Here is a 13,093-nt window from a genome sequence, read left to right as displayed (position 1 = left end):
GCACGCAAGCGGTGCGGGCTGATGCATTACTGCGAGGAGTAAAGGTGCTGTTCCAGCGCCTGATGGGGCTTGTGGGTGGCCCACGCACCCACGAGTAGGTGGTTGCATGCGGGTGCCAGAGCTGCCACCACAGGCACCGGGGAGCTGCTGTGACGTGCAGTTGCCTTCACCCGGGTGTTTAATGCCACTTGGGGTGCCAGGGGGTGTCGGAGCTGCCCGGGGGCAGCATGGGGGCACAGGCAGGCACCCTGCATCCTCCTGGCAATGGCCCCAGGGCCAGGCGGGTCCTGGGCATGGTCACCCTCTCCCGACGGCACAGGCAGCGAGTGGGGCTCTGCCAGCTGCCGGGGTGGCAGGGACTTAAAATCAGCCGGTTGACGGGGCCAGGGAGATCAGCCTGGCCCTGCTCCTTGGCGCTGGAGCGTGGCAAGGCTCACCACAGCCGGTACGGGTTGGCACACGAGAGCAAGCAGGTCCTGTGTGGATCGGTGTCTTGGGGACCAACTCTGCTCCTGGGCAGACATGGAGCCCTGGGGCGGCGCTTGGCCAGCTTCGGGGACCGTCCCCTGCAAGCTGCCGGGGAAGGATCCCACCACGCTGCGGGCCAGAGCCCACCATCACCTCCAGTTTGGGTCAAGAGCTTCTGTCACGGAAGCTTCCTCCAGGACATGAGGACTCCGCTCTCCCGCATCGAGCGAGATGCTGAAGCTCAGCTGGCGCCCGGCTGGTTTGGCATCGCCGGCGATGCCGCCAGCACCGTGGCGTCCCCGAGAGCCGTGTGGGATGCCGTCAGAACCTGGCGTGGTGACCCTCCTTTGCTCTTCTGCTGCCCGTTCACCATTGGTTATCTGCCGTGGTTTAACCCCGGCCGGCAGCAAAGCATCACCCAGCCGCTCGCTCACTGCCCTCCCCGGGGGGAAATGGGCACCCACAGCCCTGTGGGTGGGAACATGGGGGGGCACCCGCATCTCTGTGCGTGGGAACATGGGAGGCATCTGCATCTCTGTGCGTGGGGTCATTGGGGGGGGGCACCCCCATCCCTGAAGCAGGGGGCTTGAGGGGAGGAGCATCCACATGCCACAGCTGGGGGGGGCATGGGGGCAGCTGCAGCCCCGCAGCTGGGGAGGGTCGGGGGGCACCCCATCCTTGTGGGTGGGAGTGGGGGGGGGCCACCCACATCCCACAGCTGGGTGGGCACTGCATCCTCAACCCCGCTGATGGGGACATGGGGGTGACCTGCATCCCCGCGGGGGGGGGTCACCCGCATCCCCACTGTTGTTGGGGGGGGTCACCCGCATCCGCGCTGATGGGGACATGGGGGGCACCCGCATCCCCGCGGGGGGGCTATGGGGGGGTCACCCGCATCCCCGCCGCAGGGTCCTAGGCAGCACGGTCCCCCCCGCGCCGCTCCGGCCGACAGGACTACACCTCCCGTGCTGCACCGGCGGTCCCCCCCGCCTCCCTCCCGGGCTGACGCAGCCGCCGGCTCCCGGGGCCGCCTTTGTCCGTGCCGGCGGCCCGGCCGGGCTGGCGGCGCGGCCCCGGTGCAGGTAGGGGCGGGGGGCGGCGGGCCCGCGGCACGGGGATGGGCGCTGCCCACCCCCCAAACCCCCCCAGCCTTCTCCCCCCCCCGTATCAGCGGGGCTCCCCGGCCCCGGCCGCCCCTCCCCCCCCCGCCCCTCCGCCTGCCGACCCCCCCCCCGGACCCCGGTGCGCGGTGCTCCCCCCTGCCCGGCTCCCTGTGTCCCCCCCCCGCCCCGTTATCCCCCCCCGCGGTGCCCGCTGACACCCCCCCCGGCCTTTTCGTGTCTCTCCAGGGTTTCCCCGTGCCAAGGCGGACACGCTGCTCCCCGTGTCCCCCCCATCCCCGGATCGGGCCCTGCCGACACCGGCGCTGGGCAGGGCTCGGCTCGCCCCGGGACGGGCGGTCAGACCCCCCCGGGACCCCCCTGCACACTTGCTTAGGTACCGGGGGGTGATCCGGGTGCTGTCAGGAGCTGCCAAAAATCCTGTCTTTGTGGTGGGTGACGCTCTCCGGGTCGGTGTTTCTGCCAGGAGTCATTCAGGCCTTGGGCAGAAGGGCAGGCAGTTGCCAGCAAGCGAGGGACCTTCTGCCCCCCCCATTTATTAATCAAAATATTGTGCTTGGCAGGGAATATCTGTCCTGGCTGCGCCGGCACGGCTGCCCATGGGACAGACATCTCCTGTGGAATCCAGAGCATCCCACCTCCGTCTTTCCGGATAAATATTTGTGCGTGCCTTCGTCTGCCTGCCGACAGCCAGCGGCACGCCGGGCTCCAGGCTGCTCCGGCAAGGTGGGGGTCAGGCACAGCCGGCGCCTGCCCCGGCACTGGCAATAAACCCGTCTGCTCACCCGGTTCTGCCCTTGCTGAGGTCGTGCAGAGCTGCAGCCCCAGCAGCCCACATGTTCCTCATCCACCCCAGCTTCGGGTACGCCACGGGCTGGGATTTCCGTGGTTGGTGCCGTGGTGCAGCAGCGGCAAAATGCCCGTGGGACTGGATGGGCTGGGGGTCTGGTTGCTGCGGGGCGGTGTGGGAGAGAAGTGCTTTGAGACCCGGTGCGGTGCAGGGTGCTGAGCTGCACCACGGGCAGGAGCAGGCAGGACCGTGCCTGCTGCCAGGCCTCGGGCCAAGCCTCGTGTCGCGGTGCTGTGCCCTGCCCCGGCAGGGACTCTGGCTTACGGCAGGGGTGGGGGACAGGGCGCAGTCCCCGCTGCCCTGGCGTGGGTCCCTAATCTGGCATGAGCACTGCTGGTAAGCCTGCCAGCTCTGCCCCTCTCCCAGTGCAGCCGGTGGGGTGTCCCCCTGCCCAGGGACCTGCTGAGCGAGCCCCCCATGCCGCGGTGACCCTGCTGTGCCGCCTGGCTGAGCCACCCGCCACCCCTCTGCCATCACCCTTCCCTTGCATGGGAAGCTCCGAGCTCTCCCAGCGCTGCCCTTGGGATGCAGGAACCCACGGTGCTGCCAGGCCCCTGCCTGGCAGCGTCAGGATTTTGGCAGAGGTGGTTAGCAAACACGCGGCAGGGTGTGCTGAGCCGCGCCTGCTTCTTGCTGCAGATGCCAGTGACGTTCGAGGATGTGGCTGTCTACTTCTCCCCCGAGGAGTGGGCAGAGCTGGCAGGCTGGCAGCGGCGGCTTTACCGGGAGGTGATGCTGGAGAACTACCAGGCAGTTGCCTCGCTGGGTGAGGACTCTCTCTGGTGCTGCCAGGCTGGGGTCGAGCCGGAATTTACCTCTTTAACTGAGCTGGAGCCCTTGAAAGTGAAAATCCAGCTGTCGCTGTTGCTGCCTGAGCGCTGACACAGCAGTTGTGATTGAGGGCAGGTTTTAGCCTGCCGGGCAGCCTCTGGAATGGCATGGAATGGCATGGCATGGAATAGACATGGAATGGAATGGAATGGAGTATTTTCAGTTGGAAGGGCCCTACAAAGGTCATCTCCTCTATCTTCCTGAGCACTTCAGGGCTGACCAAAAGTGGCCAGGCAGGGGCAGGAGAGAGGATGCTGGGGCTGCGGTCTGGTGGGGGGGGCCCGGTGCCGCCGTCCCGGCAGCACGGAAGAGGGTGCTTCTCTCTCTGCCCGAACAGGCTGGCCCGCTGTCAAGCCAGAGATCATCTGCAAGATGGAGCGAGAAGAGATGCCGTGCATGCCAGCCCCTCCCAGGGCACGGTGGAGGCACCGGACCCCTGTTCCAGGCAGGTACCGGGGGGCTGCAGGGGGGGCAGGGGGTTCCAGCAGCACTGTCCTGTTGGCCCCAGATTCTCTGTGCACTAGGAGGGGTGGGGGGCTGGTGGGGTCCCCATGCCATTCCCTCTGGGGAGGGGTCCCACATGCCCGTCCCCTCCCTGGCAGCGACCCCGGCCTCTCCTCCCCAGCAGCTGGTGATGTGTGGATGCAGAGGGAGATCAGGGGGGGTCCTGAGGGGCTGCGGGCACCTACCGCCCTCCTCCTGAGGACGCCCGAGCGGGGCGGGAGCCGGCGGCGGGGCTCAGCCCGCCGCCGGCTGAGCGGGAGCAGGGGGGGCCCGGCGGGGCACCCCCGTCTCCAGCCCCTCTCGGCCCCCCGGCTGCTGGAGAAGACCCCCCCGACGTGCCCCGAGTGCGACAAGAGCTTCAAGAGCCAGACGGCGCTGGCCATCCACGAGCGGAGCCACACGGGCGAGCGTCCCTTCGGCTGCCCCTGCTGCGGGAAGGGCTTCCCCTCCAAGGGGGACCTCAAACGCCACCAGAAGACCCACGCGAGGAAGCCAGACCCCCACCTCCCCAGCACCGTCCCGGGCATCCCGTCCAAGCTGCTGCTGGCCCGGCCCCGCCGCGGCCCCCTGGTCCCCAGGAGACCCCATGCCTGCGCCGAGTGCGGGAAGAGCTTCGGCAAGAGCCGGGACCTGAAGAAGCACCAGCAGACGCACACGGCGGCGCGGCCCTTCTCCTGCCCGCAGTGCGGCCGCCGCTTTCGGCTGAAGCAGATCCTGGCGTCGCACCAGAAGGTGCACGGCGGGGAGAAGCCCTTTGGCTGCGCCGACTGTGGCAAGCGCTTTGGTCAGAAGCATCACCTGCTGAGCCACCGGCGGGTGCACACCGGCGAGAAGCCCTTCGCCTGCAGCCACTGCGGCCACCGCTTCAGCCAGAAGCACCACCTGGTCAGCCACCAGCGCATCCACACTGGGGAGCGCCCCTTCGCCTGTGCCTGCTGCCCCAAGGCCTTCAGGGACAAGAAGACCCTCACCGTCCACCAGCGGGTCCACACCGGTGAGAAGCCCTACAAATGCGGCGAGTGCGGCAAGACCTGCAGCCAGAAGCAGCACCTGAAGAGCCACCAGCGGGTGCACCGGGGCCTGCCGGCAGTGCCGGAGGGCGACTGGTGGGAGGTGGGGGGTCCATCCCCGGCGGGGGGGCGAGCGGAGGCCAAGCCCTTCCAGTGTGGCGGCTGCGAGAAGCGGTTTCGGGATGAGGGGATCATGCTGGCTCACCAGCGCACCCACGACACCCCCAGCCTGCGGCCACCTCCACAGCCCAGCACCCCCCAAAACTGCTGCTGAGGGGCCCGTGGCGTGCCGGGGGTGGCTGGGGGGGGGGTCACCCAGAGCACTGACCTCCAGCTCCACTGGAGCAGCCACGCATGAGTCGGATGCGAGTGGCGGCCGCAGCCCCCTCCGCCACCGGCTCCGGCTGCTGCCCAAGAGGCATCCTTGCCGGCATGGGTTGGATCCTCCTGGGCTGCTCCCTAGGGATGCCCCAAACAGCCGGCATCAGGCTCGTCGGTCATCGGGACCCCTTCCCCACCGTGCCGGGTCCCATGGTGCCAGCAGCTGCTGTGGGAGAGCCGCAGGCACAGGACTGGCTGCCAGGGCAGAGGAAATATGATAAATACATCACACTGCAGTCAGAATAGTTTATGGGACAGAGGGGAAGATGCTGCTTTATTTTCCACCCAACTAGTAAATAAAAAGCTTCTTGGTGCTGACAACAAGCAGTGAGCTCCACGGCAGTGCGGCGTGTGCCACCGCTCACTGGCGGCAGCCCCTGTGCCTGGGTCGGGGCCGGCATCCCCTTACTCATCCCTAGAAAACCCCTTTCCCAGCCCATTCTTGTTGGGAGAGGGCGAGAGGCCAGGATCTGCCAGGCAGCTGGGGACAAAGCAGCGTTCCAAGGGAGCCAGAGGGATGTGGGCTCGTCTCGGCGAGAGGTGCAACCTGTGCCGGGTCCACTAGACCTTGCTGGCAGCCAGCTGCTCTTCCCGTCAGCTTGTTTTAATTTTTTTTCAACCATTTGTGCCCAGAGTTTCACTCTATTGCCCCAAAAAGCTGGAGTTGGTGGCTGTGTCAGTCAAAGCCCGGCTTGGTGTTTCAGGGGTGCCCAGGGCATGGGGTGGGGGGCTCATCCCCTGCCTGACACCGACCCCCTTCCCACTTGTCCCTATGGCCTCGAGGCTCTCCGGGACACCGGCTCCCTCCTGCAGGTCTCGGCTCCCCCAAACACGGTCGGTCCGAGTGGCCTCGGTTGCGTCCCCGCATCACGCACCGCTCCCACATGAGTCCGTCCTCCCCATGGCCTCTTCAACCCCCCCCAGACTGTGACTCCCCAAACCCCGAGTTGCTCCAGGCTCAGCCCCAAACGGTCCCAGCTCACTGCGAGATGAATCTTCTCCAATTAGAAATACAGAAGGAGCAAGAAGCAGGGCAGGACCCGGGATTAGCGGGCAGGTCTGTGCCAACAGTGAAGCCACGGGGCCAGTGACCCCCCCCCGGCCCCCTTGCCGCCAGCAGCACCTTCCCCTCTGCACCTGGGGGCTGCATCATCTCCCCCTGGGTCCTGCCCTGCAGCTGCCAGCCGGCTGTGGAGCCACACAGGGTTTTTACCACCCGACTTTCTGCACCCCGCTCCGGTGGGTTTGGTACAAGATGGCAGCACCATGTTCCCGTTGCTACCGGCAGCCACATGCCGGAGCCGCCGCCATCACTTCCAAGCCCACCTTAGCCCATTTTAAAGATGCTGCCTTAGTTGGAGTAATTAATTTCTTCTTTCCAATGGAAAACCAGCTTGTATTTTTTTGCTTATTAAAACTGATATTCCAGAGTTACTTTCTCCTGAGATGGGAGCTTTATTTCCCATATTCAATGCCTTCAGCAGCTGCGAACAGTGCCCGCCTGGGTGAGAGCTCGACATGAACCAGCCTGTGCATAAATCAGCCCATCCTGCATTCCATTCCTTCCCTGCATCCCATCCTTGCATCCCATCCCTCCATTCCATCCCTCCATCCCATCCCTCCATCCCATTGCTGCATTCCATCCCTCCATCCCATCCCTCCACCCCATCCCTGCATCCCATCCCTCCATCCCAGCCCTCCATCCCATTGCTGCATCCCATCTCTCCATCCCATCCCTGCATCCCATCACTCCATCCTATCCCTGCATCCGATCCCTCCATCTCATTGCTGCATCCCATCCCTCCATCCCATCCCTGCACCCCAGCATCCCATCCCTCCATCCCATCCCATTGCTGCGTCCCATCCCTCCATCCCTGTATCCAGCCGCCTGGAAGCACGAGGGCAGCTCAGCCTCAGCTCAGCCTTTTTTGACCCAAATCCTGCGGGTTTGTGGCCGTTGCTGGGCTCTGTCCATCTGACTGTCCCTCTCCCCCGGCTCAGCCAGGTGCCCACGGCGTCTCTGCCCTCCATGGCACAGCTCAGAAACCCATCATCCCGGTCCTGGCTCCCAGTGGGGCGGCCCCTTCCCCCCTCCTCCAGCTCCCCGACTCTCCTGCCCCCAGGAGTCAGCGCGATCGATGCACGATGATGCTGGACCAGTGGGGCGTTGTTGTGGCTGTGCCTGGTACGGTGGTCATTGCTCAGTACACACCAGTAAAGCTCCGTCAGCCCCACCGCCAGCTCTGCCCACCCCTCGGTGGCCAGTGGCCCCGTCCTCAGGCAGCACTGGCACCTGCAGCACCAACCAGCACCCCACGGCACCCATGGCACCGGCAGCACCCAGCCCTGCCGGCAGCGGGGCTGTGATGGGTGGCACAGCTTGTCCCTCCCGGCCATTGGACCCCCGCCAGACCAATGACCCTTCTCCTTTCGAACACCAAAATCTCCCACCCCTTGCCCTGGGCCTCACTGGCCTCCCTCTGCCCGTGCAGCGCCAGCGGGTGAACGTGGCCGGCGTGTTGCCCGTCCCGGGGCTCGGCTCACTGCGGTGCTGCCGCCCACTCACCCGCCCTCCCAGGAGAGCAGCGGTTGCACCTACATCTCACCCAAAACCCTCCTGTGACAGTGACAGCCCTCTGCCTGCCAGTCAGCCCCCCCAGTTCCCCCTGAGCCCCTCCTGGTCCCTCCCAGTGTCCCCCTCCGTCCCCCCGATCCCCCCAAGCTCTCCCCAGGTCCCCCCCAAGCCCTTCCCCATCCCTCCCAGTGTCCCCCCCGTGTCTCCCTGGTCCCTCTCGAGCTCTCCCAGGTCCTCCCCAGTCCCCCCTCCAGTGTCCCACCAGTCTCCCCAGTCCCTCCTTGGGCCCTTCCCAATCCCTCCCAGTGCCCCCCCCCCCACCGCCCAGTGCCAGAGACAGGGGGCTGCTCCCGCAGGTTTATTGCGGGCCCGGAGCACCCAAGCATCCCGGGGGTGCCACCGCTGCTGCCGGTGATGGGGGGGGGGAAGCATCCAGCTGTGTGTGTGGGTTCTCAGCGCCGGGAGAAATCCCCACCTGCATGAGAGGGGGTGAAGGGGGTGAAGGGTGCTGCACCCCCCCCCGGGGTGCTGTCCCCCACCCTGACCCCCCACCTGCTCGCCCTGGCACCTGCTGCATTGGCAACACCACGGGCTCGGGATGCTGCATCCCCAGCGCGTGAAGGGCTCAGGGTGCTGCACCCGGGGGGGGCGCTGCCTGCCCCCCACCCCGCTTACCCTGGCAGCTGCTGCACTGGCAGCTGCGGATGACGGGCAGCACCACGGGCTCGGTGTGGCCACCGGGACAGGGCAGGTGCAGGATGCGGATGGGGCTGGCGGGGTCCAGGCGGTAGCTGCAGCACTCGCAGAGGCTCTGCAGGTACGGCTCCTGCCCGAGAGACGCGCGGTTGTGGTGGGGGCAAAACCGGGGAGACCCCCCACCACCACCCCGCTCCTGCCTCCCCCGGCGCCGGCTGACCTCGGCAGTGACGGTGGTGCGGGAGCGGCAGCGCCCGGCACAGTAGCTGACCTCGACGTCGGGCAGGGCGCAGGGCCCCTTGGCGATGGTGCGCAGTTCGGTGAAGCGCAAGCACGTGGAGGGCGGCTCCTCTGTGAGGAAGGGGCATGACGGCGGTGCTGCCTGTGCCCCCCATGACACCCCGATGCCCCCCCCCCCCACTCCGGCAGCGTGTGGGGCAACACCACGGGATGCCGGTGGGCACCCAGTCCCGCCATGGGGTGCAAGGACCTTACCCGGCCATTCCTCCCGGCAGACGGGGCAGCAGCCGCCCGGCTCCCGCACCTTCACCGCGCCCTGCCGAGACGGCAGCCTCAGACCCCTGCCCACGCGTGCCCCCTGCCCATGGGCATCCCCTGCCCACGAGTGCCCCCTCCCTACATGCGCCCCCTCCCCTCACATGCCCCCCCATCCCCACCAGCACCCCACACCTCGGGGCAGGTGAGGGGGGGGCAGCCGGCGGTGCAGGCAGCCTGCCCGTTGACGCAGCGGCACGTCTCGCACTCCTCCTGCCACTCGCTGCCAGCCTGGCCGAGGAGGGGGGGGACACAGGGCTCAGTCCGGCCAGGGGGGTGCAACGGGGCACCCCCAACACGAGGGTCGTCACCCCTGGCACCGCTCACCTCGTGGAGCTGCCCCTGGTGCCGGCACTCGCAGAGGGCGGCCGGGACGCAGTGGCTGGTGCTGTTGCGGTAGTGGCCAGGCTGGCAGGCGCAACCGGGGGCCGGAGGCCCGCTGCAGTTGCGTGGCGGCTCGCCGAGGATGTCCTGGCAGCTTCGCTCGCAGCCGTCCGGCGCATCGGGGCCCTGCCAGCGCTCGCCCATCGGACAGGCTGCATGTGGCATAGGGCATGGCACCGGCACTGGCACCGGCACCGGCACCGGCATGGTACAGGATACAGGGATCACTGCCTCAGCCTGGGGCTGGCACCCAGCTCTGTCCCTTCTCTCGCCACCTCCCGGGGCCGAGGGACTGCGGGGGGGACTCACGGCAGTCGGGGAGGCTGCAGGGCGTCCGGCGCGTGGGGGGCCCCAGGCACTCTGCTCCCTCGTAGAGGCGCTGCCGGAGCGGGTGCCGGTGGGAGAGCCGCTCACCCGTTCCGCATGTCACCGAGCAGGGGGACCAGGGTGACCACGGGGACCACAGGCAGTCCACTGCGGGGGGGGGGGTGAGACACAGCAGCTGCAGCACGGGGACTGTGGTATGGTGCAGGGATGGGGACAGGGATGGGGACGGGGGTCTCTCACCGTTACAGTCCTCCTGGGAGCAGTTGAAGGCACCGCGGATGCAGATGCTGGGGACAGAGGTGGGGGGGGATCAGTGCCCTCCCAGCCCACCAGCTCGGCCACCCGCATGGGGTGACCCAGCCTGAGGCGATGCCGGGGACCGCGGCACCCACCAGCTGTTGCAGCGGAGCTGGATGCGGCTGCCCGGCGCGTGCTCCTGCTGCTGCGAGAGGTTGTGGGCCCCTGGCAAGGTGGGGGGCAGCCGGCAGCGGCACAGCTCGGGGGGGACACAGGCGCCATCCTGCAGCACCTGGGGGGCACCCAGTGGTGACCAGGGTGCCCCTCCATCCCCGCTTGCCTGACCCCAACCAGTCGGGTCCCTGGGGTGGCAGCGGGGTCCCTGGGGGCTGCAGGGAGGGCTCGGGGGGCACAGTCGTACCTGGCCGGGCGGGCAGGCGCAGCCGGGCTGGCAGCTCTCCGGCAGGCACCGCGTCCCCGGGCGGAGGTGGGCGCAGGTGCGGGGGCAGGCGTTGGCACAGTCCCCGTACACTTGCCCGCCAGGGCACTCTGTGGGGTGAGGAGGGGGCAGCTGCGGCACTGAGCCCCCCGGCCCCGGTCAAGCACCCGCTGCCATCCCGTGGCTCAGCGGGCAAAGCAGCAGCTCCCTGGCACCCCAAAGGCCACCCCCCCACCCCCCCCAGCCTGGCTGGGCCCCCCATACCCAGCGAGCAGTTGTGGGCGTTGCAGATGCGCTGCAGCAGCAGCGGCAGGAGGGGGCACGGCTCCTCCTGGCCCCCCAGCCCCGGCAGCAGCTCACGGTGCCGCTCGGAGGTGCCGCCGCCACAGCTGGCGCTGCAGGGGCTCCATGGGGACCAGGGGCTCAGCTGGCAGCCGGCTGTGGGGGGAGCATGGGCTTACCATCCCACCAACCCACCGTCCCACCATCTCACCAACCCACCGTCCCACCAACCCACCATCCCACCATTTCACCATCCCACCATCTCACCGTCCCACAGTCCCACCATGTCACTGTCCCACCATCTCACTGTCCCACCAACCCACCATCCCACCATTTCACCATCCCACCATCTCACCGTCCCACAGTCCCACCATGTCACTGTCCCACCATCTCACTGTCCCACCAACCCACCATCCCACCATCTCACCATCCCACCATCTCACTGTCCCACTATTCCAACGTCCCACCATCTCACCATCCCACCAACCCACCATCTCACTGTCCCACCATCCCACCATCTCACCGTCCCACCATCTCACTGTCCCACCAACCCACCATCCCACCATCTCACCATCCCACCGTCCCACTATTCCACTGTCCCACCATCTCACCATCCCACCAACCCACCATCTCACTGTCCCACCATCCCACTGTCCCACCAACCCACCATCCCACTGTCCCACTAACCCACCATCCCACCATTCCACCGTCCCACCATCTCACCATCCCATTGTCCCACCGTCCCACTAATCCACCATTCTGCCTGCCATTCCACGACCCGGCCCACCATGGCAGCACTCACCAGGGCAGGGCTGCATGTTGCATTTGGCCATCTCCTCTGTGCCGGTGGCACCACAGGGCACCCCCCTGGTGCTCTCCTGGCAGCTGCGGTGCCGGGAGGTGTTGCCACCACCGCAGCTGCGGGAGCAGGGCTCCCACGGGGACCAGGGCCCGTAGGAGGGACACGCCGCAGCCGGGCAGGCGAAGGTCCCGTTCTGACAAGTGCTGCACCAGGAGCGGCAGCGGCATCAGCATCCCACCCAGGGGCTCTGCCACGCGGCACAGCAGTGCCCGTCCTGTCGCCACGTCCCCCGCCATGGCACCCACCAGTTGTGGCATTCCAGCTCGGCCACCTGCCCTGGCCAGAGCTCCCAGCTGCTGTTGGCAGCAGGCAGCCCGCAGCGGCATTCGGTGATGGGCACGCATGCCCCGTCCTGCAGCAGCTTCCCTGGGGGGCACTGGCACCCTGCGGGGGCAGAGAAGAGCAGGCTTGCACCCACAGGTGCTGTGGGTGGTCCTGAGCCCCCAGTGGGCTGGGGAGGGCTCTGCTGCGAGGATGCACGGAGCAGGGTGTGGGTGCACCGGTGTGCCATGGTGCAGCTGGTGCCGTGGGGCAGGGGGATGTCACCGCTGTCATGGGTGCTGTGGCGCAGGGGGCTCTGCTATGGGGTGGGGGCCGTGCTATGGGGCAGGGGGCTGCAGGCAGCTCAGGGGGATGGGCAGGGGCAGGGGGGCACGTACCCGGCTTGCAGGGTCCCTGCAGACACTCGACGTGGGGCCAGAGGTCGGCACAGGCGCGGGGGCAGCCGTTGGCGCAGGACGCGGTGAAGGTTCGTCCACGCTCCTCACACGCCTCCCCTGGGCGCGATGCCGGGCCTCAGGGTGCAGCGGGGGCACAGAGGTGCACGGGGGTCCCCGGGGTGCCGGGGCGGGGGGGGTTACCTGGGCAGACGGCAGTGTTGCAGCTCTCTGTCTGAGAGTGGGCGCTGTGGCAGTGCTGGCCGGCGGCCGGGTGCTGCGGCTGGCGCTGGCGCAGGCGGTAACCCCCGCTGCAGGGGTCCTGGCAGGGCCCCCAGGGACCCCAGGGGCTCCAGAGGCACAGGTCTGCAGGACACGACCGTCACCTGCCCCGCGGGGACACCTCTGGCATGGCACAGCATCCCCGGCACCCCACAGCCCCCCCCAGTACCTTGGCAGATTTGGGGGTCTGGGCAGAGCCTCTCCTGCCGTAGCTCGGCCGAGCAGGCAGCCCTGCTGCCAGCCCAGGGCAGCCCGGTCTGGGGGTCCAGGCAGGTTCGGTAGCGATGCTGCACCGCAGCCAGGGACGAGACCCCCGCCGGTGTCCCCTCCGCTGGCTGCCACCGCCCCGGCTGGGCCAGCAGCTGGGCAAGGGTGCCGGGGCCGAGCATGGGCAGGGGCAGGCAGGGGCCGCAGGGCGTCCACTCCGACCAGGGGCTCAGCGGCAGCAGCCCTGGGGGGACATGGACCTGCTGGGGACCCCCTGGCCAGGGGGATGGGGAGGGGGCAGCCCCCACCAGTGTGGGACAGGCAGCGGGCAGAGCTGCTGCAGGAGATGCAGGGGGTCCCCAAGCGGAGGGAACGGGCTGGGGGGGGGGTCTGGGGCCAAGCTGGGGAGGTGCCACTGAGGGCGGG

General features: G+C 68.2%; 2 protein-coding genes across 2 annotated transcripts in view; one reads left to right on the top strand and one right to left on the bottom strand.

Annotated features, from left to right (window-relative positions):
• The first annotated feature begins 227 nt into the window (after nt 1–227).
• On the top strand, nt 228–6,599 carry LOC138688526 (zinc finger protein 436-like). Its single transcript, XM_069799957.1, is given in 9 exon segments — nt 228–778; nt 1,377–1,452; nt 1,455–1,505; nt 1,508–1,550; nt 1,818–1,965; nt 2,153–2,315; nt 3,079–3,205; nt 3,608–3,719; nt 3,873–6,599. Coding segments are annotated over 9 exon segments (2,457 nt in total). The 3' UTR covers nt 5,059–6,599.
• Nucleotides 6,600–8,060: 1,461 nt separating this feature from the next.
• Nucleotides 8,061–13,093, bottom strand: part of LOC138684510 (SCO-spondin-like) — a 30,950-nt gene continuing 25,917 nt past the window's right edge. Inside the window, 16 exon segments of the mRNA XM_069778525.1 lie at nt 8,061–8,215; nt 8,416–8,566; nt 8,657–8,787; nt 8,932–8,992; nt 9,127–9,222; nt 9,319–9,527; nt 9,685–9,849; nt 9,943–9,989; nt 10,095–10,231; nt 10,361–10,488; nt 10,643–10,816; nt 11,463–11,665; nt 11,768–11,906; nt 12,182–12,298; nt 12,383–12,544; nt 12,630–12,911. Coding sequence (XP_069634626.1) covers nt 8,193–8,215; nt 8,416–8,566; nt 8,657–8,787; nt 8,932–8,992; nt 9,127–9,222; nt 9,319–9,527; nt 9,685–9,849; nt 9,943–9,989; nt 10,095–10,231; nt 10,361–10,488; nt 10,643–10,816; nt 11,463–11,665; nt 11,768–11,906; nt 12,182–12,298; nt 12,383–12,544; nt 12,630–12,911 — 2,225 coding nt within the window. The 3' untranslated portion in view covers nt 8,061–8,192.

The sequence above is a fragment of the Haliaeetus albicilla genome, chromosome 2 (genome assembly GCF_947461875.1).
Source record: "Haliaeetus albicilla chromosome 2, bHalAlb1.1, whole genome shotgun sequence".
Classification (NCBI taxonomy): Eukaryota; Metazoa; Chordata; class Aves; order Accipitriformes; family Accipitridae; genus Haliaeetus; species Haliaeetus albicilla.
The sequence above is the reverse complement of the archived record's forward strand: the minus strand, read 5'-3'. Positions and strand labels throughout refer to the sequence as shown.